General features: G+C 39.3%; 8 protein-coding genes across 8 annotated transcripts; 3 read left to right on the top strand and 5 right to left on the bottom strand.

Annotated features, from left to right (window-relative positions):
• Positions 1-553: 553 nt before the first annotated feature.
• Positions 554-1,258, bottom strand: C922_00238 (hypothetical protein; the record flags this gene model as incomplete). The annotated part of the gene is made up of 1 exon (XM_008815855.1): positions 554-1,258. One exon carries the CDS (start codon positions 1,256-1,258, stop codon positions 554-556), a length of 705 nt encoding a protein of 234 aa, XP_008814077.1.
• Positions 1,259-2,908: 1,650 nt separating this feature from the next.
• C922_00237 (6-phosphogluconate dehydrogenase (decarboxylating)) lies at positions 2,909-4,330 on the top strand (the record flags this gene model as incomplete). Its single annotated transcript, XM_008815854.1, has 1 exon — positions 2,909-4,330. The coding sequence occupies one exon, from the start codon at positions 2,909-2,911 to the stop codon at positions 4,328-4,330; it is 1,422 nt and encodes a 473-aa protein (XP_008814076.1).
• Positions 4,331-5,463: 1,133 nt separating this feature from the next.
• C922_00236 (hypothetical protein) lies at positions 5,464-6,003 on the top strand (the record flags this gene model as incomplete). Its single annotated transcript, XM_008815853.1, has 1 exon — positions 5,464-6,003. One exon carries the CDS (start codon positions 5,464-5,466, stop codon positions 6,001-6,003), a length of 540 nt encoding a protein of 179 aa, XP_008814075.1.
• Positions 6,004-7,360: 1,357 nt separating this feature from the next.
• On the bottom strand, positions 7,361-7,819 carry C922_00235 (hypothetical protein; the record flags this gene model as incomplete). The annotated part of the gene is made up of 1 exon (XM_008815852.1): positions 7,361-7,819. The coding sequence occupies one exon, from the start codon at positions 7,817-7,819 to the stop codon at positions 7,361-7,363; it is 459 nt and encodes a 152-aa protein (XP_008814074.1).
• A 1,510-nt stretch (positions 7,820-9,329) lies between these two features.
• On the bottom strand, positions 9,330-12,251 carry C922_00234 (protein phosphatase; the record flags this gene model as incomplete). The annotated part of the gene is made up of 9 exons (XM_008815851.1): positions 9,330-10,028; positions 10,227-10,396; positions 10,625-10,693; positions 10,858-10,887; positions 11,158-11,226; positions 11,372-11,427; positions 11,588-11,608; positions 11,790-11,833; positions 12,222-12,251. 9 exons carry the CDS (start codon positions 12,249-12,251, stop codon positions 9,330-9,332), a joined length of 1,188 nt encoding a protein of 395 aa, XP_008814073.1.
• A 1,739-nt stretch (positions 12,252-13,990) lies between these two features.
• Positions 13,991-15,739, bottom strand: C922_00233 (hypothetical protein; the record flags this gene model as incomplete). Its single annotated transcript, XM_008815850.1, has 1 exon — positions 13,991-15,739. One exon carries the CDS (start codon positions 15,737-15,739, stop codon positions 13,991-13,993), a length of 1,749 nt encoding a protein of 582 aa, XP_008814072.1.
• Positions 15,740-17,482: 1,743 nt separating this feature from the next.
• C922_00232 (hypothetical protein) lies at positions 17,483-18,385 on the bottom strand (the record flags this gene model as incomplete). Its single annotated transcript, XM_008815849.1, has 3 exons — positions 17,483-17,698; positions 17,886-17,940; positions 18,120-18,385. The coding sequence occupies 3 exons, from the start codon at positions 18,383-18,385 to the stop codon at positions 17,483-17,485; spliced, it is 537 nt and encodes a 178-aa protein (XP_008814071.1).
• A 1,933-nt stretch (positions 18,386-20,318) lies between these two features.
• On the top strand, positions 20,319-23,199 carry C922_00231 (hypothetical protein; the record flags this gene model as incomplete). The annotated part of the gene is made up of 9 exons (XM_008815848.1): positions 20,319-20,384; positions 20,743-20,813; positions 21,623-21,689; positions 21,825-21,862; positions 21,974-22,086; positions 22,242-22,355; positions 22,558-22,708; positions 22,863-22,990; positions 23,129-23,199. The coding sequence occupies 9 exons, from the start codon at positions 20,319-20,321 to the stop codon at positions 23,197-23,199; spliced, it is 819 nt and encodes a 272-aa protein (XP_008814070.1).
• Between the last annotated feature and the right edge of the window lie 1,755 nt (positions 23,200-24,954).

The raw sequence follows: 24,954 nt of genomic DNA, 5'->3' as shown, positions 1-24,954 counted from the left end.
TGTATCATATTTGAAGTTGCCCATTTTGGAGCTACCCACTCATGTATGCACGTGCGTATGCATGTCCATGTTGCAGCAAGTTACCCCTTTTTCTTTTTCGTGCCCTTTCAACTTTTTTAATCATTTCTATAATCGCAATTTGGTAAAACAGGTTTGTAAAAAAATTGAATTTTTCTTTTTCAAATCAGTTCACCACAGGGGCAAAGCTTCCGCGAGGTGACATTTGCTCACGTAGGCGTTTGTTATGCGGATCTATATGGTCCACTGCGGGGGGGATCCAACCAGCGGGACAGCCCAAATGGTTGAAAAAAAAAGATAAAAAAAAATGACACATTTGATCCTCGTAAAAGAATCAAACCGTTACCCCTTTGTTGCGAAATGGTTGTACCTTGTCTACTTCGCACGAGCAGGTAAGCAAATTAGACGGGGCGTTATTCGGCAAGGACTGCCCATCTGCTAAAAGAGAGTTCACGGGAACTGTTATCGATTGTTTATGGCACATTTCTGCGTTAGTGCAGATAAATTCCCATACTTTTTTCTCCTGACCTAACCCCTATACACGCCTCCTCTTCCTTGGTTTGGAGGCATTTAATCCACACTTGGGCAATCTAGGCTCGTGAATAATTTGTGTAATGTTTAAATTGTTGGCATACATAGCTTGCAAAACAGTCTCTACTCTCATGATTCTTCTAAATTTTATGTCGATGCTGAATATGCCCAGCCTCCGACATTTTTTGGCGATATTTTCTCCTATTCTGTAGGCGCACCTTTCACTTTGTTGCAGAGACTTTGTAAAGCCCACGTTTCCTGCAAAGGATCCAAACACCGTTTTGTAATTTTTACTTTTGTTAACAACCTGAATATGGACATTATTTTTCGATGTCGTAATTACGGCTCGAAACGAATCGGTAGGTTCTATAATGAGATTATTTTTGTCCCTATCGATGTTGTGAAATTCTTCCCTGTCTCCAAATAATTTATAACGTCTTTTATGGCCTTGGCAATTTTTAAGAGTCTCTCTTGTAATGTTTTTTTTTTTTTTATCCGGTTTTTTTACCACTTCTTTTAGATTCGTTATAGCCTTCACAGCTTCTTCCGATAGTGTTGTGTAGCTTCTGCTTAGGGGATTCGTCTCGTTTATTAAACTCCTTTTGCACAAAGGTGAACTCCTACTTGTGTTGCTATAGCATGGGGGGATCAGCTCCTTGTATCTTCTTAAAAAGGCTCCTTTGCGTAGACTAGAGATAAATTTAATCATTATTAAGTGAATTTATTTGGGTACTTACGGAGCCGGTGTGAATGGAGTGGGTGGAGAAGACCATCCACTGAAACGCTTAGGAGGGTCTTTCCCCTTTGTTGCTTTATCATTTATCGGCTGCTCACTGTCCTCATTCATCTAATCGGTTATATTGCTTCGCCTTTGCCTTCACCGTATGCCTTTTTTTGTTTTTTCCAAACAGGTTGACCAATTTCCGCGAGATACAACTATCTGTGGTGTTACTCGGCACTCCTCTTTAAATTACTGCGATGCGAAGCTTTCTCCCCCTCGTGGTGCCTAACCACTTGGGCGTGCTAAGTGCATACATTCGTGCGTGATTGCTTACGCATAAGTTACTATAAAAAGTACAGCCACAAAATTTTCCTGCAATCTGGAGGAAGGGTTGATGGCCGCTGCGCCAATCGGGAAGTCACAGGAGAGTGCCTTGCTGTTTGTTCCTTCCACATGGAGATGTGCAATTAGCGCGATCAGGAAAATCAGGCAGGAGATCTCTTACTTTATCTTGTGCTACAAGTGCACAGTGGCCTTTCCTACATGGGAGAACATGTACTTATACAATGCATGTACTTATGTTCCCCCTGCAACGTTGCGAAAAAAAAAAAGGTGCACCCAGGAGGGAATTTCTCCATGGGCGCAGTCATACATACGGTCGACCGCCCAGGGGAAGGAAAAAAAAAAAAGGAAAAGTCATATATACACCCTGTCACGTGGTTCATTTTTATCACCTTTTCTAGATGGTTAAATAGACCCCAAAGTTTTCTCTCCTATGAAATACTCTCTCATATTATAATTTCCCGTAAAGAATATCTTTTGTGGCCTCTTAAATAGTGGTGCCTACTCATCGCGCCGTTGCTTATTGCCCGCGTTGGGAAGGAACCGCAGCCGCTGCATCACGGCGACGCCACTTACACGCTGCTTCCGAACGAGAGTCAACGCAAAAATAACCGTGCTACAGAGAATACGTGTACCCATTGTCGATCCGCTCGTCAGTGAAAAACTTTCTCACAGGAATTCTCTCGCATGCTATAAAAAAACAAATGCAAAAATAAAAAATAAAAAAAAAAAAACTTCAAAATTTTAAAATATTCCTTTTAGTGAACAAACAGAAGAGGCAAAATTTTATGTCAGCGTCATCACGCATGGAGAGTTATCCAATCCGAGGCAGCAGAGAGTAAAGCAAACGATCCTAACGGCAAGCACAAAAAAAGAGAAAAAGTAGGTGCATCTATATATATGCGTACTTATATGACCGTGTAGGCGCATCCCCCCATAAGCTTTCCGCGAAGAGGGCAAGAGAAAGGGCAGCTTTTTTCCTGCCCCACCGAAGGGGATATAAAACGACGAACTTCTCTACACACGGGAACGCCCTTATTTAGGAGTCCCTCCCCCCTAGCGCTGTTAGCAAGTCTATTCCTAGTGGGCGCTAAAAAAAAAAAAGGGCATCACTCCTTGTGCCTCCCTTATGAGAGGAAGTTCTCCCAAGCTCCAAGAGTGCATATCGTATAAAGTGTAAACTGTATATTTTTGCGTGTACCCGCATATCCCACCCTTTCTCAGCATCTACCGCCGTGTGTATCTCTCCCTCCACCACTTACGTATCTACCGCACCGCCATCGCTGCTTGAACAAAATGACGGGCACGTGCGACATAGGACTAATCGGTCTGGCGGTGATGGGACAGAACCTTAGCCTCAACATAGCGAGCAACGGATTTACCATAGGAGTGTACAATAGGACGTACGAGAAGACGGAGGACACGATGAAGAAGGCAAAGGAAAGTAACCTACCCATTTACGGATATAAAAAGTTGGAAGAGTTAATAAACAACTTAAAGAAGCCCAGGAAAATTATCCTACTGATAAAAGCCGGACCAGCCGTAGACGAAACAATCAAAAATATTTTAAAACATTTTGAACAAGGAGATATTATTATTGACGGAGGAAATGAATGGTATCTGAACACAGAAAGGAGAATCTCAATTTGTGAGGAACACAAAGTAGAGTATCTAGCCATGGGAGTCAGTGGAGGAGAAGCAGGGGCACGACACGGATGCTCATTCATGCCAGGAGGATCTAAATATGCCTATGACAACATTAAGGACATTTTAGAAAAATGCTCAGCTAAGGTAGGCACATCACCTTGTGTTACCTACATAGGACCCAGGTCATCAGGCAACTATGTGAAGATGGTACATAACGGGATCGAATATGGAGACATGCAGTTAATATCAGAGAGCTACCTACTAATGAAGCATATTCTCAATTATAGCAATGAGAAGTTGTCTGACGTTTTTAAAAAATGGAATGAAGGAATTTTAAATTCTTACCTGATCGAAATAACCTACAAAATTTTGGGCAAGAAAGACGATTTAACAGATAACCACCTGGTAGATATGATATTAGACATTGCTGGGGCGAAAGGAACCGGAAAGTGGACCATGTTAGAAGCTATCGAGAGGGGAATTCCATGCCCAACAATGTCTGCAGCTTTGGATGCAAGAAATATAAGTGCATACAAACAGTTGAGAATCAAAGCAGATAACCATTTTTGTAACGAAATGAAAGTGTGCAAAGTAGAGGGGGAAGATTTGATCCATTTTGAGGACGATCTGTTAAATGCTCTCTATTGTTGCAAAATCATATCTTACACACAAGGATTATTTTTACTAAAGAAAGTATCAGGAGAAATGAAATGGAATTTAAACCTTGGAGAAATTTCAAGGATCTGGAGAGGAGGCTGTATCATTAGAGCTGTTTTCCTAGATCGAATTACCAATGCTTATAAAAAGAATGAGAACTTAGACTTGTTATTTCTGGATGAAGATTTTGCTCAAGAAATGAAAAATAAACTTCCTTCCTTGAGGAAAGTTGTTCAGGTAGCTACCAAGTCGTCCATTCCCATTCCTGCGTTTTCCGCTAGTTTGGCTTACTTCCAAATGGTGACCTCTAAAAATCTGCCATTCAATTTGGTGCAGGCCCAGAGGGACTACTTCGGTTCACATACCTACAAGAGGGTAGACCGCGATGGCGACTTCCACACCATATGGGAGTGAATCTCTTCCCCGTCAGTGCGTTTTAGCGCGATGGGCATGGCGATTAAACTGTTTTAACGACGCAGATACACATTGTTAAGTTGCTGAGGAAGCAAATAATCGATGCACACTCCCTTTACATGGATCGATGCGCACTCCCTTTACATGAATCGACGCACACACCCTTTACATGATTCGATGCATAATCCCTTTACCCTGCCCTGTTATTTCCTCCCCCATTTTTGGAAACGAAAATTTATCTATTTTGCCATACTGCATACATTACAACTGCAAAAAATCTATTCAAGAAAAAAGTCAAATTAATGACAAATTATATTCTTCCATAAGAGACCAATGGGGGATGTACATAGTGGGGGATAAAATTCCAGTTGCCGTCAAAGCCCAACTTCCTTCCTCCACGTGTTTAAAAAGGGACCCACACGGGTAGGAGCAAATGTTAGACGCATGAACAGCGCGCCTCCAGTGGACCTATCACCGCATGACAATATGCTAGGCGGAAAAACGAAGATATTCACCGTTTATATTTTCCAACCCAGGTAAGTAGAAACAGTGCCGAACATCATCGCCCTAAAGAGCGGTGAAAAGTTCCCTAGGGTTGAAGTCCCTCCATCCCGCGTTGTACATACACGAGGTGGAAGCAAATCGGAAAAAGCACTTCTCCGGACTCAACTCCGTGGGAGGCTATAAACAAAGAGGGGAGTCCGCTTCGACGAAAAAAAAAGAGTAGCTCAGGCGGAACGCATAATTGAGTAACGATGAGCGGACAAATGAAACCACGACTGTGACTTCCAAACTTTTTCACCCCGTCTACACGTATTCTCAAAATAAGTAAAACCCCACCCAACATGTGTTGTGCGCTTTTTTCCCCACTCGTTTAACTTTATCGAAGAGTTTTTCATACTTGAAGGGGATTTACCAAAAAAAGAAAAAAAAAAAAATTCATCCCATTTGCATTTGTGAGGTAGTGTGTTCCTCCATAAATATTGCCTGTTCCAGTTTCTTCCCAAATTGTATTTCCACTCCGGGTCCTCCACTTGTGCTGCTAATTGGCGCGTCTCTCTGCGAGATATCCAGTATTAGCCTCCTCAGGCATCTCAGCCGCTTCTGCCAATCCTTGAGCTCTACCCCGCAAAATGGACCATCTCGTGTACTACGTCATGGTGCAGCAGAACAGCATACAACCTATCATTGTGAGGCAACCACCCACCGTCATAATTCACACACAGCCGAACCCACCAATTACGCTAGATCTGCCCCCACAAAATATCATCCTTAAAAATGATGAACCACAGCCTATCATAGTTAGACAACAAAACCCAAACATCATCATGCAAAAGTCAGGGAACGAATTTTCGGATAATTCCAATTATGCACTAAGCCTCAACCATCAAATGAAAGAACTCACCTCTATGACCAACCTTAATACGGCAATTCCTCAAGGGACAAATGAACCCCTCCCTGGAGTTACTACCCCCGAAATGAACGAGATTATCGACCCTCCCTATATTTACTCTAATCAGTACATAACGAATCAAAATAAATCTCAGCCTATGAACAACATGTATTTTACCAGGGTCCCTCTCAACAATGATGGCAGCTATTGCCCTTATAATATGACCCTATATCCGAATAAAAGGGAGGACTACATGAAGAACACAGCTTCAAAATGTTAAAAGTTCAGAATTGGGGATCGGCCAAAAAAAAAGGAAGCTAATATGTGTTAACCTCCACAATTATACCAGCACAGTGAAACCACAAACCGGAGGGACACAAAAATGATTTACACATGCCACGGCTGCAAATTTATGCTGCAGAAATGCGGGCACATATAAATGCACTTCATATGCGCCTACACATCTGCATGCCCCGTTCCCTTCAGCACACATAATCGAACCTGGTGGCTCTAACGGCTTAGTCGAATATCTGAACAGATAGCCTCTTCAACACGCACGCGGAACAATGCCTAAAAGAGGGGCATATACAGGGAAAGCGAAAAAATTATTTCATAGCAGATCAATACGGGGAAGAAATATGCGCCAATCTTTTTTTGTCACATTTGTAGTGAGAACTTAACTCATTTGGATGTACACAGTGAGGAATTTTTTTTTTTTTTTTTTTTTTTTTTTCTTCTCTTTATAAACATTTTAGTTGTCCTATTTGTTCGATCCTTTTATCGTTTCTCCCACTTTTGTGGTTCATATTAAAAAAAAATAAAAAAAAGTACTTTTAAAATTGTTTTCATGACACACAACTTTCTCTTAAAAAGAAATAGTTTTACTTTTTAATTGAAACCCTTGTGGAGTATATCCCTGCACATATAGGACGCAACATATTGGAAAAGCTTGGTTTCGTACCGTCTACAAAGCGCATGTACATTTTTGGTCATCTTTTATACAATTACCCTTTTAATATAACAAAATTGTCAGTTTTCCATTAAAAAAAAGAAAAAAAAAATGAAAAACTGTACATACAAAGTTACATTTATGCAAAATTATGTTTTTACAACTGCACAAAAAGGTATGTCATCAAGGGGTAGCGAAATATGTCTACATCGTGGCCAAGCCATGAAGAAAAAATGGACACATAAACGTTTTTAACCCTTTCCTGTAGCGGGCTCATTTATTCACTTATGCTGAACTTGGATCTTTAAGCTAATATGAAAGTGTTCGCAGTGCCGTTTTCATCATCAAATAGGCGATTTGTGAGCTCGGCGGAGGGGGGAAAATATACGCATGCGGGTCTGCTGCACGTGTGATTGTATGTCTATATAAGCTCATACCCCCACCTGCACACCCGTGCACGCTCACGTGGTAACTTCTTTATATGCTTATTCATTGTGTCAGATGGAGACATCATATCTGGTAGAGTACCCCACGCTGGACACTCCTCCCGCGCTCATTTGAATTAGCCCTACTTGGCACCAGCGTGGGTTAATCCTGTAGCGTCACTCCTCCCCCCACACACGTGCAGTAGAAACATGCTTACCCGCATCATATCCACGTATGTACATTTCTCCACGCCTTGCGGTTTTTATAAAATATTTTTGTTGAAGGTGGTCATCGTGGGGCGGCTCATATCTGTCACCACTCCCTCTTGACACGCCTCGACACTCTGCACATAATTTGGCGGCGCTTCATTCTTCACCACTACATTAGGATTGGACTGCTTCACGAAAACGGATGTCGGCGGATTATTCTTGACTACGATGTTTGAGGGTGGCTGACTAAGAACCATTGCCGGTTGAGATTCATTCTGAACAACCACCGTTGTGGGCATTTGCACCAGAATAGGAGATGGCAGCAACTGGTTTTTCACATATATTGGGGGAAGGGGCTCGAAAAAGATCGGCTGGTGGTGATACTGCTGTATGTTTTCTGGACATGCTTGAGGAACCATCATATTAGGGTTGGGGACATACATCTGAAAGGGCTGCATTGAAACAACGTTTACTTTGTTATCTACTTGGGGAACGAACTGGAAGGATTGCATGGTGGAAGACTTATTGGGGAAAAATGATTTCTTAAACGTGTATATTCCGAGGTAAGTATGCGCACTTGTGCAAAATCAACGCGCGTGTGTGGAAACGAAGAGGGGAAATTTTAACAAGGTAGTTATGTCTTGAAGCAAAGTATTTCCAATTTGTAAAAGGTTTTAAACTGAACAGAAGCAAATTGGAGAAATGAACAAATTTTATAAAATTTAAATCGAAATTGTTTTATAATAATACATTTGTATGCAGAAGAAAAAGGAAAAAAATAAAATAAATAAAATGAAATACTTAATGTGAAAAAGAAGAAAATATAATTTTGGTCTTATTAATTTACGACATCACCGCGGGAAGGAACTAGCCATCTTTTGCAAAAAAAAAAAAAAAATGTTCATGTAAAATGTTCATGCAAAATTTTCAGGCGAAAAGGGCATAAAAAGTGTGCACACTTTTGTACACAAATATGTACATACGCACGTGAAGCGCAAGAACAACGCACCGTTCGCGCGAACTTTACAAAACTGCCAAATGGGGAAGACAACTTGGTTAGACTCTTCGCGCAGCGCACACACGCAACACAAATATGGTTAACTGAGTGTTGTCGCTAAAGCTTATATAAATTACAATCGTGACTTGCTAATTTGGCTAGCGAAGGGTTTGTATACGTAAATATATACATAGCCATTTTTTTTTTCTCTTTTTTGGCTAGATACTCAACTTTGCAACATTCTCAAAATCGACCATTACGTATGGCTACCTGTTTGGTAATAATCACACGTTCGAAGAAAGAAGAGAACTTAGACAGGATTGTTAGGCACATGTAAAATGTAAGAAGCAACAAGAAGAACAATATAAAAAAAAATAGGGAGAGGTAAAACAAAAAGGGATAAAATAAAAAGGGGCCATTTCGTCCCCCGATTGCCCCCATTTCAGCGGGACATAAAAGGGAAACAAATTAAAAAAAAGGGAGCTCTCTTTTTTTTTCCTCTTTTTGGAAGATCTTCAAATTTTTTCAAATGAAACATTTGGGGTCGGGCCGTCACACATAAATATCGCGAGGATACGATAGTGTCCACTTTCTACACAATAGTACCGTTGCCTTAGGGATGTGTCACTACATATGGTTAATAACTTTTCCCAATTAAAAAAAATCGCGGCATGCTGGGAAAGGAGTAGTACGTATGTATGTGCACGTGGATGTTCAGATGTTCCTCTCAAAAGTTAGAAGTGACGAAAGTTTGCCTTCACGCATTCGTTCCTCTACACGCTTGAAAGAATAAAAATACTGCAGCAATGGACGCTTTCTTTGATAACACCTTTAAAAACGAATATTTGCTCAAAAAATGATCAAACATCTATATTCCTCTCTTTTTTTAGAGCACATTTTGGCCTACATACAGTAGTGTGCATGTCTCATCTCCACAATTTCGTTCCCCCATGTGGAGTGTAGACCCATAGGTAGAAACCCATTTGAGAATACCTAACAAAAATTTTTTGTAATCTTCCCCTAATTCACCGCGTCTTTTCATTCATCCCATGTGAACAATTCACCATATTTATCTTTTTGTCGTATTCTCTAAAAAACTCCCTCATATTGTTGAAGTCGTTTTGATCCATGGCATTAAAGGAGTTGTTGGTTTTGAGATCCTCTTGCAGAATTGGCAACGTCAAATATTTGATGTTTTTCTTATTCCTCCTATTTAATATAATATGTGTGTTTTTATTTTCTCGCATTCTTTTTAAAAATGGGCCAATGGAACAGCCCTTTTCTTTTATTTCGGTGCAGTATTCCATCAAGTTGTTGATAATATTCCTATCATTTATGTGATACTTATTTAGGAACCTTCCATAGAATTCATACTTGGTTACCTTTTCATTATGTATATAAATGCTGGGTACCAATTTTTCTCGAAAATGGAAACTTTTCACTTGCTCGTTAAAAAATTTAACTACTTGAATCGTAATGTTGTCCCTGGAGCCAGACAACAACGCATAATCTAGAATGTTAATCACTGCATCGCTTAGTGAGTAGCTATTGACACACTCGTAGCTGAATTTGGCGACCTCACTCCATGAAAGCATTTCGAATATACCATCACACCCCAACACTAAGATGTCGTCGCAATTTGCATAAAAAATTTTTATGTCTGGTATGCATGTGATCATCGTCTCGTGGGGGTTATACGGAACGCTGCTCCTTCCTTTGTAGTTCTACAAAAGGGAAGTTGGATTCATAAAAAAAAAGGGAGATTCTCCTTATTTTTGCTAGGAGTGTAGATGCGCGTGTTTCTCTCTCTTTTTTTTTTAAATTAAAAAAAAAAAAAAAAAGTCTACCCAAGAAACGATTGCTACTATTCCATATTTCTGCATTTATCAAATGGGGTGACATATTCAGAAACTGCTGCTTACTTTATCCCCAAACGATCTGGACACACCAATGTAGCCAAGTATCCTTCCATTTTCCACGAAGCCTCCAATTTTGTCGATTCTCTCCTTTTCCTTTTTGTTGTATGGTTTGTGATCTTCGCTCAGGGAGATGAACGAACCATCCTTCTTGATTAGCATTGCCCGAGAGTCACCTTCAATGGTGTAATCACAAGGGGGGGGTAAGCATTAATAGGGAATAATTAATAGCTAATAATTGATAGTTGCTAACTAGTAATGAACATTTTAACGTTAGCGAAATGGCATAAAAAGAGAAGGAGTGTATGGAGGGTCATCGCCCAACGACACATCTACTATTTGACGTAAAAACGAAAAATGTAAAAGAGAAAGCACATTTTGTAAGCTAAAAATTTTCGGGGGACTACCTAAGTTGCAAATGTAAAGCTTGAAAACATCCTGGTTCATAACCTTTTCAATGATGGCAATGATGGCTGAAAGAGGGGAGGGAGGCATATCTACATACAGATCACGAAGAATTTCAATTTTGTGCTAATCCTTCATGTGGCACATTTCAAGGAGGCTCATATAGAGGGAGATTTTTGTATGTTCCCCTATTTTGAAAGAAAAAAAAAAAAGGTCCTTTAATCTTTCTTACCTGTGGATCCACTATTGGCAAAATTGCTGTCTAAGAAATGGGGTGAGTAAAAATGCGCATCATTTTGAAAAGGCCAATTAAATCGGATTTATTCCCCGTTCGGATGGGATACAGAGCTTATGCGCAATCATGCGTGTGGGTAAACATAAACAAATAGACAACACCGTGCCTTGTGCATAGTCATGACAAAAGTGGGGTTCTTTCGATCGAAGAAAAACGCAAACAGAGATTTGTGCTCGTGTGTAGAGTACACCTCTTTGTTCACCCCAATTTTGGAGTGGATAAAATTTTTTTACTCACTTAAAATTTCGTTGTCCATCTGGATGCAGGCATCTGTTATGCTACGGGCGTCCAACGTTTCGCACTTTCCTGATGGGAAAGAAGAAAAAAAAAAAATAATCGTTCTACGCAGTTGCAAGCGTTTTCAAATTGGAATTGGCCAAAATGCGAAACATGGGAAAATATTCTATAGCCAAAAATAATTTAAAAAAAAATTCCCTTCCTGCAAACGTACCTATAAAATCCGCTATATTTCGAGCGCAGTATAAGGCTGTCTCTTTTCCTATATGGCTGAATTGTGAGAAGTCGAAAAATTGCATTTGCTTCTCACCCCAGTAATGTGAGGAGGGATATAAATAGGAGCACTCTCTCAGCATGTGCTTTCCGCGGTTGACGTCTCATTTTTGGAAAGAGCTAGATTGTCTCTCTTATCCTTCGTCGCGTTGTTTACCCATCGAATATTGTGCACAGCCTTAAATTAGCGAGAATAAAGGTGAAACGGGGAAATGCGCAGATGTGCCGGTGTGCAGATGTACCGAGGTGAGGCTCGGGCACCACTCGCGCGAAACAAAAAATGACGCATCGAGTTTAACACACTTCCTGGGGGGGAAATGCCTATTTTATTAGCCATTTCCAGGGGTGCTTCATCCTACCTGCAGAAGGGGAAATTCTTGAGAGACGCCAAGATGACCGTTGCCTGGGAGCGGAGGGAGGAAGGAATGTTGCGGCGGTGAGTGCGGGGGCATGAGGCCATACGTACCCCTGTGTGTATGCGCGGCGGAACTCTTAGTGCCCCTTCGCCACGACAAAACGAAGGGTGTTTTCATCGAAAAATGGGAAAACGTTAAATAAATTATAATCTCGATCTTTACGAAGCAAAAAAAATGTGCACAAGAAATGTTTATTTGGGTGAGTGCTCCCATTTTATTCTGTTCTTTTGCACAGCGACGCAAAAAAAAAAAAAATCATAAATGAGACGACACAACGACGTAGCACTGTGGCCTCGTCCACCGCAGCAGTACAACACTCTTCTAAAATGGTAAGAAGTCGAGGGCACTGTCTGTCCCCAGGGAAACAAGCCTTACATCTTCCTCCGTTGCGCGGTAGCCCTGCATGGTCCCAGCACAGACATGGGTGTACCAACTCACAATTTCGGACACCTCTTTTGTACTTATCAAATTAAATTTACGCATGTTTACAGTTGACTTTGGTAGGTGAGCCGGTTTCGTTGTCCAGTCACCAAAGAGATATGCACATTTACATGCAAATAACTATACATATGCACATGATAGGAAAAAAAAGGGAAAAAATAAATGCCTCACAAATTGGTCATATCTCCTTGGAGTAGCATATTAAGAATGTAAGACTTCCTTTTTTTTTTTTTTTTTTACGAAATGACTAGACAATTTTAGAAATAGAACTTTTACCTTTTCGTCAGAAAAAAAAAAAAAAGGGGTAATAAAAAGAAATAAACCGTTATACCTTCCCCCCTCGCGGACGTAAGTCTATTCCTGACAGGGGAATCACCTTTACCTCCGCAGTTCACGGGAGTGCTTCTTGTCTAGAGACAGCCACAAATATTTGTACGTGGAAGCGCATGTGTATGCATATATATACATAGCTATGTATGAATAGGCACATGACACATTCCCGGTGCAACCTCAGCACAGGGTAGGCCTTTTAGATTTTCTTCGCCCGCGAAAACACGCCAATTTTAGAGCTAAACCAGTTGGGAAGAAAAAAATGAGAAATTACTTCCGCGCATAAGTGAATTGCTTTTTTTTTTTAATGTAGAAATTGGGGAGGGACGACTTGGGCCAAACCGCATGGAAGGGGGCGCTCCAAACATGTTCATATTTTGTGAAGTGTCCGTAGTACACACGCGCACATATATATAGACCCGCTATTGGGGGTAGAATCTCTTTACACACTGTGATAGCTTAAGAGGAGGATTAGTCAGATGGCTTTTCTTTATCGATTATCCATAAGTGCACTATTTGCTTTCCCTCCCCTGCATCTGCTCCATGCGAATGACCAAATGGGAAAGGCTAATTCCGTGAAGAAGCCCTTTCGACTCTTTTTCTTTCGAGCAGCAAGTGCAAACTTCTTATGATGCTACGCGAAAAGGGCGCAAAAAGGTATAAACTCCGTTTGTCGCGTATTACGTCTGTTCTATGTGTGCACAATTTCGTAACACATCTAAACGGTATAGCGAGAAAAAAAAAAAAAAAGAAGCGAAGAATGAAATTGAACATCTTAGTGGCGCATCATACAACATCATGACATTATAGTCTTGCTTAAAACATAAAAAGGATTCCACTAGCGAGTGGACGTAAATGAAACCAAAACAGGAAGAGTCATGCACATCGCGTACCGCGTCACCTCACCTTTTTTTTTTTACTTCTCGTCCTTTCCAGCAAGCGGACTAAACAAAAAAGGGTAACCCTTTATTCTCTAGGTATACAAGCGAAGTGTTCACTTCTGCGAAAGAAAAATTGACAAAACGTTCACGCATATTTGGAAGACATTCCAAATGTTTAAAATGGTGGAAGGGGGCTGCACTGTGTGCCCTATCGGGTCCAGAAAGAGAAAAAGTAAAAATAAAAAAAAAGCATAAAAAAATATAATAATATTGATAGTAATAAATTTAAAATTTTCAAATGTTAAAACAAGTAAGCATTTTAACCGCGTTACATTTGCACTTTTTGAAAAATAAGCTATTGCCCGAAGATGAGCACAGAAAAATAATAGACCCCTGAACTTGCGAACAAAGCGTCGGTTTCCCCGTGCCCAGGCAGGGGCCCCAGCCGGAAAAGAATTACGAAAGGGACAGAATTCCTTCTTAGTAAAATGGCTAGCACGTGTTGTACTTTGGAAAGTGCATTTTCTCTTCGTCAAAATGGGCACTACACTGATCGCAGTAATTTCTGGAAAAAGATTTAGACCCCCCCTTCGGCGATTCGACTTTTTGGTTATAAAAGAAAAGATCCTTTTTTAGGTTATCCAAATTGAGTTCCTTGTTCAGTTCGATTTTGTGGTGGTCTTCTCCTCCTGAATGTTCCTTCATTACGCGCATTACACAGGTGGGGATATTTTCTGACTCCACAGGTCTCTCCTGGACTATGTTCTCCGAATCGCTGCTGCTTCCCCTTTCCAGGACAGCATCCCAAGGGGATGCCCCAAACAAGGGATCATCGCGCTCCCGCTCATGGAACAGGTCATCAAATAAGTCCACAGTTAAGTCGGAAAACTTATTCGTCCGGATTAAAATGTTCCTATTTATGAGGCCACTTCTATATGAGAAGGAAATATTATTCGTCGTGACGCGTTCCCTCCTCTTACTATCCTTAGCACTAATCGGTTTTAACTTCAGACCGATTAGCAGCATGAGGACGGATAGGAAAAAGACCACTAGAGGAGTAGTGACATAGGTAGATATGTACGAAAAAAATGATATAAAAATTGCGCTAACGGAAAAGGAAATTACTTGAAGAAGAGAAGTACACAAATTGGAACTGATGGGATAAATTCTTATGGACGCCATTTCAACACATATTGGCTGTAAGGGACCAGACCAAAAGCCGATTAAACTTAAAGTAAGAATGATCAAAATGGGATGTCCAGTCAGATATAGTAATACGCAAACGGACATAATCATGCATATGCACATAAGGATTAGGAGCTTAAAATGGGCACTATTAGCATTCAAACAGACTAGTGCACTTCCTAGTATCGTGTTACATATAAATAAGGACCCAGCTAAGGAGAAGTAATTTTTGCTTATCATTTTTTCTCTCAAAACGATAGACATATCTGCCGAAAAACTACTAATTAAACATTCTGAGTAACAAAATATGATTAAAATTTTTATAATTTCCTCCTTTGTTAATATATTTTCAATTTCTTCCTTCAGGTACACTAAAAATGGTCTGAACTCTTTCAAATATTTGGTGATTTTATTTTCGCTTGTCCCTTCTGCTGGACTGTCCATACATAAGTAGCACGTATCAAAATTTTGATCTTCTTCAAGCATGCTAAAATTTGGATGAAATTCCATGTCGAATGATGATTCTGCGTTGGATAGCACAGAACTAGCAATCCTGGGAGGAGGGTTATTTTCAAAGCACAATGTTACCATCACACAGCCGATAAAGCTAGCCAAACAAATCTGACTCAGTAGCACTTGTATGTCTTTCTCATTTATTACCACCAAGGGGACATACAAATAAATTATTGCTGTGCCTAACACATTCGAAATTATAGATATACTGGTAGATATGATTCGTTCCTTCTCTGGAAACCATACCAGGGAAACTTCCGGAGGAGCATTCACAAAAATTATTTGACCAATTGATGATAGAAATTGACCAAACATAACAACCGTTAAGTTCTCCCAATATATGTACCTTAACAAACAACCCATGAATTGCAGTAGCGAACTGCACACCACGTTGCTTCGTAACGAACATTCACTTAACAAGAAGGACAGCGGGATTGAAAATATAGAATATATAACCAGGTAAACCTGCGGAAATATATTATTCGAGATTCCGTATAATTTGTACGTTACGGTGCTTATTGGCGCGAATGTGAAACATATCATGTTGTCTACCATGCAACAATAGGAAAAAAAAAACAACATCAGCCATCTTCGTTTGTGCGGCGCATCTGTTGGGGGGAGGGAACAAACGGTTGGAGGTTATAAAAAAGGAGGGAAAAAAGGGGAAAAAAAAGGAGTAACACGCGAAATGGGCGTAACCCATCTGTTAACAAAATGGGAGTAGCCAAAACGTGTCATGAGAAGAAATTCCCTTAAAAGGAATGGGCTCTACTTCTGGCTCATCGCACATTTTTTCCTTTATACCTACTAATGCGTAGCGCCCTTTCATCGTTTTGCGAATTGTGGGGAACGTCTACGCATGCAGAGTGGGAAAGAGAGCAAGTTTTCCTTTCTTTTTTTTCCATACAGGTATTTTTTACTTCATCTGGCATATACTCGACTATTCCCTACACGCACGCTATTTCGACATTTACTTAATTTATCGTTTGCTTTCGTTTTCCTTGTCATTTTATTTTTTCATTTTTTTCGAATAATAAACAACATTCCGCTGTGCTTACGATCGTCTACCCCTTCTGTGGAAATAAATCGCCAGTACTGAGAATTAGCTCCCCCTCAAAATCGACATTTCCCATGCTGCGCTTAATTGCACGTGACTTAATTGTTCCTCCACTATGTCGCTTCGCACACCCGGACGAGGTGACTTCGAACTACATAAAAAATGGCTAAAAAAAATGCTCAGCTAAGTTCTTTACTGGCTAGCCATTTTGCATTTTTTTTTTTTCAGATAGCTATTTTTTACGCCCTATTTTGGCTATTTAGAGAAGGTAGGAAAAAAAGGGGTGAGAAAAAAAGCCATTAGAGGTACCGAGCCGCGGCAAAGTGTATATACATGCATACACATATTTGCACGAACAAGCAGACACACGCGTTTTCCGCTATGCATCCATTTTTGAGAAGGCCAAGGAAAAGCAGGAGTGAAATCAAGTCAGTACGCAGTTACAAACACTTCGAAATGAAAAGACAAACTCACATTCAACAGGTGTAGACACACCTCCAATTATTTTCTGAACTATACTAAAGGGGCTACTACACATAACGAAAAAACATAAAATGCAAAACAGAAAAAAAAGATATATAATGGGAGATGAAAAAAATCTATGCAATTCTCCGTTCATGTTTACTTTAATAAAAACAGAATGGTCAATTTTTAAATTTCCTCAAAAGTCTTATGTACCACGAAATAACACTTTAAAGGATACAAAATGGGAATGATAAACAGAAAAAAATGATCATCATTTCTTAATTTTTAATAACTGCACATGTATATATTCGAATTAGGGTAAAGTATATATTTGAGAAAAAAAAATGGGGGTGGAGAAGGGGGAAACGCAATGTTCTGCTGAGTCTTCCTATGCATGACTATATATATATACGTACAATTGTACGCCCTCCCAGAGAAGAAATCAAAGAGGAAAGACGAATACGCTCGCTGTTCCTTTAGAAAAAAAAGGGGGATCTATTAAATTGAATCAAAAACGGGGGTCCTCTCCTCACCTGACCTTTACCTTCACTTGAACGAGCTGATAGATCACTAGACACGTGTGAGTGTTTATATCCGAGCACGCGTGCATATATGTGGACGCGTGTGTTCCCCCCCCAAAATATGCGCTCTGACAACCCTCCGTTCGCTCGAACAGGGGAAAAAAAATTACGCCTCTCTTCCACTGTAAGTAAAGTAGTCCACGATTAGGCACTACTCAAAACGATCGCTGGCGAAACGAAAATCTACGTAGTGTTCTTTTTGCAATCCAGACAGAAATCCGTCATTACGTTGTTGTCATACATCTCGGAGGTAAACCAGTTTATGTACTTCTTGGAGGAAAAGGTAATTTTGTTCTTTAAAACTTTTTCATAGTCACACAGCTGCTCAATAAATCCAATGTTCGGGCAGATGGTCTTCTTCTCCATTATAAAGTTGAATGCTTCAAGGAGGCAAAAATTCTGCACGGCAAAAACAACAGGCATAGGCACAGGCACAAAAGGGAGAAGAAAAAAAATGAAAACCTTGTGGTAGACACAGTGCCAGTGTGGAACTGTCTGAACGTTCAGAACTTTGTGAATATACAGTTAAGGATCGTAGAAAGGCCAGAGAAAAACAATGCAAATTTGTTTTCACAAAAAAAAATACCTGCTTTCCCATCAGATAGGCTATAGACATCGTGGACGATCTGCTGATCCCTTGGCTGTAAAAAGGGAGTGGCGCGAGTGACTATTCACACATTGATTGATACGTAAAAGGGGCATACTCAAATGAGTGACATGGCGAGGGTACACCAAAATGAATATTATATATGGATCAACACACAGGTACACCTCCATCAGAAAGGATAAAAAAAAAAATAAAATAAAAAAAAGAAAGTACCAGCATGAGATGAGAACTCCCTGCTCCTTCTTAACATACGAATGAATAAAATTATTGGATTCCTCAAAATAGGAAGATATTTGTTCCATTCCTATGTCTTCCAAATTAACTCGTAATTTCGCAAATCCATTTGGGACTTTATCTTCAGGGTACTCGATATAAGTGCAACATATTACCAGTGCCTGTACATTCTTCTCTTTAAGATTTTCAACATGATCTATGTCATCCCTGTCTCCCAAATATAGAAATGGTAATATTGGAATCATTTAATTTTTGGAGTGAGGAAAATGGTTACGTGTAACGAAAGCTGTCTGTATTGCTACTACTACAGGCCGATCTACGTGGAAGTTTGGCGAAGGCGTAAGTATGCGTGTGTGCGCCTAAGTAGACATGTGCGAGGGAAGGAATTGGACATGGGCAAATGCTCGCGCGCATGTGTGTATACACCTGTTACCTTAATATCTGCACTTTCTTTACAATCTCGCATACAAAAAAAAAACAAAATACACCCTCATCTGCGAGCTCAGGATATGGACGCGAAAATGCCCCAATCTGGACTCCGACCACCTTCCCCACAACCCATGCACGAAAAAGGAGCACTTATCTACATACACATGCGCGAAATGTACTTATACACACAAATGTCACAACATTTCTGAGGTGTAAAAACGTAGGTGTGCTCGAAATAGGACTTTTCAAACATGTAACACACAGGGGAATGCAAAATAAAGCGAGGCCACAGAAATGTAGGAGGAGGAAAAAGAAAAAATTAAAGCTAAAAAATGGAAGAAGAAAAAAAAAAAGAAAAAATAAAAAATTATTTTAAAAGACACACGATGGAGTGACAAACTGGGGTTGGCTTTTTTTTTTTTTCTTCTGTGTAAATAACCAAGAACCTTGAAAAACTCATTTAAAAACAAAAAAGAAAAAAAAAAAGACTAAATAAGTAAAACTACACATCAACACGTTTGATAGTCAATTTTTGCCTTCCACCAGGCGCTATGGGTTAATTTCCTTTTCGTCCTTTTTCGCTACTTCCTTTTAGCAATTTTTCTTCTACCTATTCGTGCCCTAATTTTTTCACCCGTTGGTGCTACATATATACACCCACCCATTCGTAGGCTACTTTTCTTACCTACTGGTGCTATTTATATATGCTACGTCGTACTCCGCCTTCTTTGCTCGTTTTCTTTTCTCTCTTCACTTGGCTTTTCTTTCAATTTGGATTCGTTTGGCCCCCTTGTACTTTCATCTTAAACATAACCCTTTTTTCAAATACGTGTCAAAAAAACGTGTACAGATTGGAAAAGCTGAAACCACTGTGGCGATGCTAAAGCGAATAGTTTGAAAAAAACAAAAATTGAACAAAAAGTAGAAGTATGTCACTATTTTTAAAAAATAAAATAAATAAGTGAAGAAGAAGCAAGAAATTTTGCTCATAGAAAAAAAAAAGATAGTCTTGAACAGAAAAAAAAAATTAAATCTGAGCGAATTCGAAGCGATTCAAAAGAGCGCAAAAAAGAAAGAAAACAGAAAAAAAAGGCAAGAACAAAAAGAAGTGCGAAACGTGAAAAATACAGATATATGAAAAACGCAAAAAAGCTGAAAAGATAAAAAACTGAAAGGATAACAAACTGAAAAGATAAAAATCTGAAAAGATAAAGAGCCGAAAAAATACATAAGGCTCAAAAAACGAAAAAGCAAAGCAAACGACAACCGACACCAAATGCTCCCAACAAACTTCAAAAACGTACGCTTTATCGAAAGCATCTCCAAACATTCATCCAGCTTACAGACACGAAAGGATAAAAAAAGAGGAACAAGTACAATGCGCCAATGGCAATGAAATTGATGTTAAAATAAACTTCCCATTTTTATACACACAAAAAAAGAAAGCTCCTATCTCTTTCGAATACCGCCCTGAATTTTTCTATCTTACTACTGTGCCAAAGCGAAGGAAAAAAAAAAAAAGCAAAAGGGTGAGCGAACTTTCATGTATGCTCTATAGCTGTGTAGTAACATTCCCCATAGCGCAACCCTGTATGCATATGTATCTCTCAACATAACCGTCACACTTGAAATATCAAGAACAGCAACCTAAAAAATATGGACACCCCTTTTTTTTTTTAAGCGTTCCTTTTCTTCCTTTTTGGTAACCCATTTTGTGCCAGAGTAACAAACCTTTCCTTTGTCAACAAAATGAATAAACAGAAACGACCAGATACAAATGAGAAAAACGAAAAAATGAAAATTTTCTTCAAAGAAGTAATGATCCATATAATGGTTCTACATGTATACATAAAATGTAGCGCCTTGTCCTTTCCACACTAATGTGTAACGCGTTACGGAAGTTTTCTCATCGCGAGTGTTTCACTTTGATCGTTAAAGTAGCGAGCATAGTCGATCATGTCTCCTAGCTCTTCCTATACCCCCAGTGCGCGTTACGTCACGAATTTAGAAAAAAACGGAGCAAAATAACAAAGCATGTGCTAAACTAGGGGGCAAATAAAAAAAAAATCTCATTAAGACAACCTGTTGAGCTCATAAACAGAGGTTGATTTTTTTTTTCTTTTGTTTTCGTCCCGTTCATAAAGCAAAACATTTTTACTCCCCCCACGAGCAGATAGAGGAGCGCTTAAACAAAATCGATAAAATGCAGAATAAAATTCTGAACTTACTATGCGATAATGAAAAGTTATTATAAAAGGAAATACCCGCGAAATAACTAAATTTTTCAAACGGTAAAAATGAGTAAAAAAAATGGGCCTATTAAATATGCAGACACATCTGCATAAAGTATGCAAAAAAAAAAAATTGTCTTGTGTAGGCATCAGAGTTCACTTCGTAAAACACACGGTATTGTTAATTGCGAAACAAAAGGCAAAAATGTGATTTATGCTTTTGAGGAAGAGCTACTTACAGGAAGGCCTCCGCAATATCAGGAAATAGAAATGATGAAATTTATTCCTGCCACTGCGCGCCGCAAGGGTGCATTATGTATTTATGCGTGCTACTCGGGCGTGCTGCGTGCACATGCCTAAAAGCCACGCAAAGCCCGCAAACAAATCTGTATAAATTTTGCCTAAAACATGTGTACAAAAAAAAAAAAAAAAAAAAACACTACGTAAACATTCCTGTTACACATATGTATATTCCCCTCTTTTATCAAGATTGGGCACATTTCCCCAATTCAAAGTGACACCCCTAATTTGAGGGCCAAAAAAAAAAAAAAAAAAAACAGGTATGCTTAAAGGGCAAACAAACATGTAGTGCTTAAGGGGAGTACATCCTAATGGCAACACAATGTAGCAAAAACAAATTCATCCAATGAGCTGTCCCTCTAAAACGAAACATGTGTGTGCGTGCTTCAAAGCACCAACTCTCTTTTCTTCCCATTTAGTAGAAAACAGACTCCTAATTCGCGGACACCCGAACGTGCTGATTAACAGTTTCCGTTCATGTATTTAGATAATACGACGCCGACTTTTCCTTCACCATGGCAGTGGTACATTAAACAACGAAAAAAAACTAAAACTAAAATTGCAACCAAAATTGCTATTAAAAAAATGCGTAACAAGCATGTCGCGTATGCCATACACAAGTTTCAAGTTGCCATTAGTGAAAAAAAAAATATATTATTCAACTCGTCCTATATTTGCATTATAAACTGCTAAAATGTTGCTTTTTTTTTCTGTCCCAATGTAGTACGGCAATATATCTTACTGGGACGAGCGATACACAAAGTAACACAGGAATAAATTCACCACTTGCATGAACCGATCTCATCAATTCGCTCTATTTCGATTAAATCGATTGCCTTTTATGTTTCCCCCTGTTTTTGTTTCCGTCTAAAGTGAAGAAGAGCAATTTGACTGGCATCAAAAATGGTGTAGTGTAAAGCATATTTTCTCAGAGCTTAACCTACAAAATGACGCAAAGATCTTGAATGTCGGTTGTGGGACATCAAGTAGGAATAAACGAACATGTACACACACCATTTGCCTTTGATTTTGTGTGAACCCCGACAGGCACAAATGTCCATCCTATAGGCATTTCCCATCCACATATGCATACGCGCGCTAACTCATACACACATATGCCTCTATTTTCTGCCTACTGAAGGATTCAGCGAAGAAATGCTAGACAATGGCTACACGGATATAACGAACATTGATGCATCCACTGTGTGCATAAATAAGATGAAAGAAATCTACAAGGACAAGCCGAATTTAAAATGTAAAAAAATGTGCCAATGTGGCGCTGTAGTTGGTGCTCCATTCCATATAAGCGATTTGCTCCAAAAAGAGGGAAGAAAATTCGAATACGTATTTAGCTGTACACACGCGAAAATAGAGTTATGCATTCCTATGCAGGCTTACTCGGACGAAGCAGTTGTGCCAAATATATGTCCGCCTCCTCCCCTTACAACCCCCTGCAGACATACTAATGAACGTGTGCGACATGAAGGGATTTAAAAATGCAGAATTTGATCTAATCGTGGATAAGGCATGTCTAGACTCTGTGGTTTGCTCGGAAGATTCCTTAAAAAACGCTGAGGAAATGTTGTCCGAAGTATCGCGCGTGTTAAAGTAATTAAGCATTCTTTGCGGCGTTTTCGTTCATAACGACAGTTCTTCTTCATTCCCACGATTTCTCGTTTGCCCTTTTCACATTTCGCATTTTCCGAGTTCAAAATTTTCTCCATAAAATTACCCCAAACGGGTAAAAACGAATTTCATTTAGGCCCGAAGGCGTCTTTGTTGTCATATCGCATGCGCAACCGACTTATCGACTAGGATATTTGCAGAAGCCGGACTACAAGTGGAACGTCGCAGTGAAAACAGTTAAACGGCCTATGTTAGGAATAGTAGGTAAGTTTGTGCTACTTAAACGAGTTTTTAAAGATGGCATGTAGCTAATTTCTTCCTCTTTTTTTTTCCTTGTCCGGATTTGGTTCACTTACCATTTCTCCCATTTCGTTTACACCCTTTTTTTCTCAATCGCCGCAGCCCCCCCTGTGGATGACAGCTTGCACTACGTTTACATTTGCAAAAAGGGGAGCACAAACACGCAACAATAGCTCTGCTTTTTAGGAGTTCAACCAGCGTTGTTACGTTAATACGTACGCATGTGAATATATATGTATGTTTGCATACTTTTTTTTCATGACCCCCTTGTTGCATTTGTTTTATATCACTCCTTTTTTAACAGCACTTACTCTTCCCATTTTGGCTTTTTCCTCTTTTCGCCCTTTCACCCCGCTCATTGTGCGGTTTCACTAATTCGATAGGTTAAAATGCTTCACAAGTCGCTATTTTTCATCACGTTAATGTTTTCCTTTGTGCCTTTACGAGTACGCATGTGGAGACATATGTATGCACTCCGAGGTGTGCTGGTATTTTTATAGCACCCGGTGGTTGCGCGAAGCTTAATTACGCATTACAACAAAAGTCAGTTCTTACCAAACGGGTGGAACTTTCCTTTTTTTTCTTTTTTTGACTAACCAAAATTTCTCAAGAGTGTTTCAAATTGTAAGGAAAAAAAAAAAAAAAATAGCTATTTAACTGTGTGCAAGGGTTAATGTGATCCACAATATTCTTACTTTTAGCTGAATGGTTAGGTGATTTTTTCAACTTATTTGTTGTTGCAAGAATTAAGTGTTATAAAAAGGTATTTCTTTTTTTTTTTTTTGTTAAAAGGGCAATTCTACAATTAATTGTGGAGGTGGAACATAGACAGAATTAATTTCGCCCTTTTTCTTTGTTTCACTTTGCTTTGCCTTTCCCTTTCTTCCAAAGTTTCAAGTATTTCTATCGACGCGCGCTTGAGTTGTCGAAAATGGTGGACACACCCATGTGCACACATTTGCAAAAGCAGTGGACTCTTGTGGGGAGGTGAGGAAAAAAAAAAGAAATAGAATAATATAACGCCAAAGAAAAATAAGGCGAAGTAAGGAAAAACAAGAAAAACACCACTCGGTAAACATTTCCAAATGGAGAAAGCTAATTTCCTATATTGCGCAAAACCGAAATTTGTTCCTTCTACGCGATTTGGAATTTACACGTAAGTGGAAAAATGTCACGGAAGGGTGCTAAACGCCGCGTACACAAATACGTACACATATTTGCGCATCCGTGGCAAATTAACCTGGCGATAGATGTTCATTCTACACGGCGTAAAAAAGAAAAAAAAACGCACACACACGGGTATGAACGACTAGAAATTCTTGTTCTTACACACGTTACAAATAATTCTACAAAACTGCTTAACTCTCTGCATTTACATGGTTCTACATTGCTAAAACCTTTTAAGTCTAATTAGTACAGTAGTTACGTAAATTTTTTTTTTTCTGAAGAGTATGAGTTGCAACTGTTTTAACTCGCTTTTTCACCGTAATTAGGAGGATTAACAAAGTTGCGAATAACCTCCACCCACACGGGTACATATATGTAGAACATGTATATTTACGCGTAAATGGGCATATTCGCGCACGCATGGGTATATACATACGTGTATACATACCTACATATGTACGTTGCCACTTCACCCAACCTGATGGACCCACGGGGACGACAAAAAACTTCAGTAAGCTTTCTCCGTCAGTGAAGCTAAACCTCCATTTCATACTCCCGTTGCGTTGTATATATCTGTTGACTCAATTTTTTTTCACAATCAAATAATCAAAAGAAAAAAAAAAAAACGCAGTTATCAATTGTTTCCCAATTGCAAAACGTACGCTTCTGAAATTCATGGTTTCGAAAATTAACACCCTGAAATTTAATGAACCATTAAGAAATTGTAATTTTTTTTTTGTTCCTCTTTTTTTTTTTTTTTT

This window comes from Plasmodium inui (genome assembly GCF_000524495.1).
Source record: "Plasmodium inui San Antonio 1 unplaced genomic scaffold supercont1.1, whole genome shotgun sequence".
In the NCBI taxonomy this organism is placed as follows: Eukaryota; Apicomplexa; class Aconoidasida; order Haemosporida; family Plasmodiidae; genus Plasmodium; species Plasmodium inui.
The sequence above is the reverse complement of the archived record's forward strand: the minus strand, read 5'-3'. Positions and strand labels throughout refer to the sequence as shown.